This window comes from Kickxella alabastrina, assembly GCF_025024165.1.
Source record: "Kickxella alabastrina strain RSA 675 chromosome Unknown BX661scaffold_154, whole genome shotgun sequence".
Taxonomy (NCBI): Eukaryota; Fungi; Kickxellomycota; class Kickxellomycetes; order Kickxellales; family Kickxellaceae; genus Kickxella; species Kickxella alabastrina.
The window spans coordinates 13,721-14,256 of record NW_026251625.1 but is presented as its reverse complement, the minus strand read 5'-3'; the positions used below and the strand labels follow the sequence as shown (position 1 = coordinate 14,256).

At 49.1% G+C, this 536-nt stretch overlaps 1 protein-coding gene across 1 annotated transcript; it reads left to right on the top strand.

The window, feature by feature from the left end:
• Positions 1 to 14: 14 nt before the first annotated feature.
• BX661DRAFT_202065 (uncharacterized protein) lies at positions 15 to 326 on the top strand (the record flags this gene model as incomplete). Its single annotated transcript, XM_051538491.1, has 1 exon — positions 15 to 326. One exon carries the CDS (start codon positions 15 to 17, stop codon positions 324 to 326), a length of 312 nt encoding a protein of 103 aa, XP_051388375.1.
• Positions 327 to 536: the final 210 nt, after the last annotated feature.

Genomic DNA, 536 nt, shown 5'->3' with positions numbered 1-536 from the left:
TGCCCACAGTCGAAATGCTCCAAGGCCGGACACTCCTTGTGGTGGACGATGGGATTGAGGCCGGGGACACGATGCGCGAAGCCATTATGCACTTGAAACACTGCTATGGCGCCAATAAGATCATTGTTGCCGTGCCTGTGTGTTTGGCGGATCTGCGCAAGCAGCTGCTGCGGCATGTGGAGAGCGTGGTTGATATTGTGTCGCCGATTTTTGTCGGATCGATTGCGCGGTGGTATGCGCGGGGTGTGGCTGCGTCACATGCGGAGCAGATTGTTTTGAACCGCCTGTTTACGAACACTGGAGGCAGCGAGTTTGATCTGGAATGAACCTCGTTTTCTTAAATCACCCTTATGCCCCTCTTTATCTCTCTCTTTTCTGCCAACAAGACCATGCCAATACGCCCGCCGATGTGACTGTATTTTTCTCGGTTTTGCTCTCGGTTTTTTTCTTCTTTATTCGAGTGTTTGTTATTGTTGTTGTTTACTAAAAGAGGCGAGTGCCAGATACAATGCATTCACTTTTTGCTAATTTATACT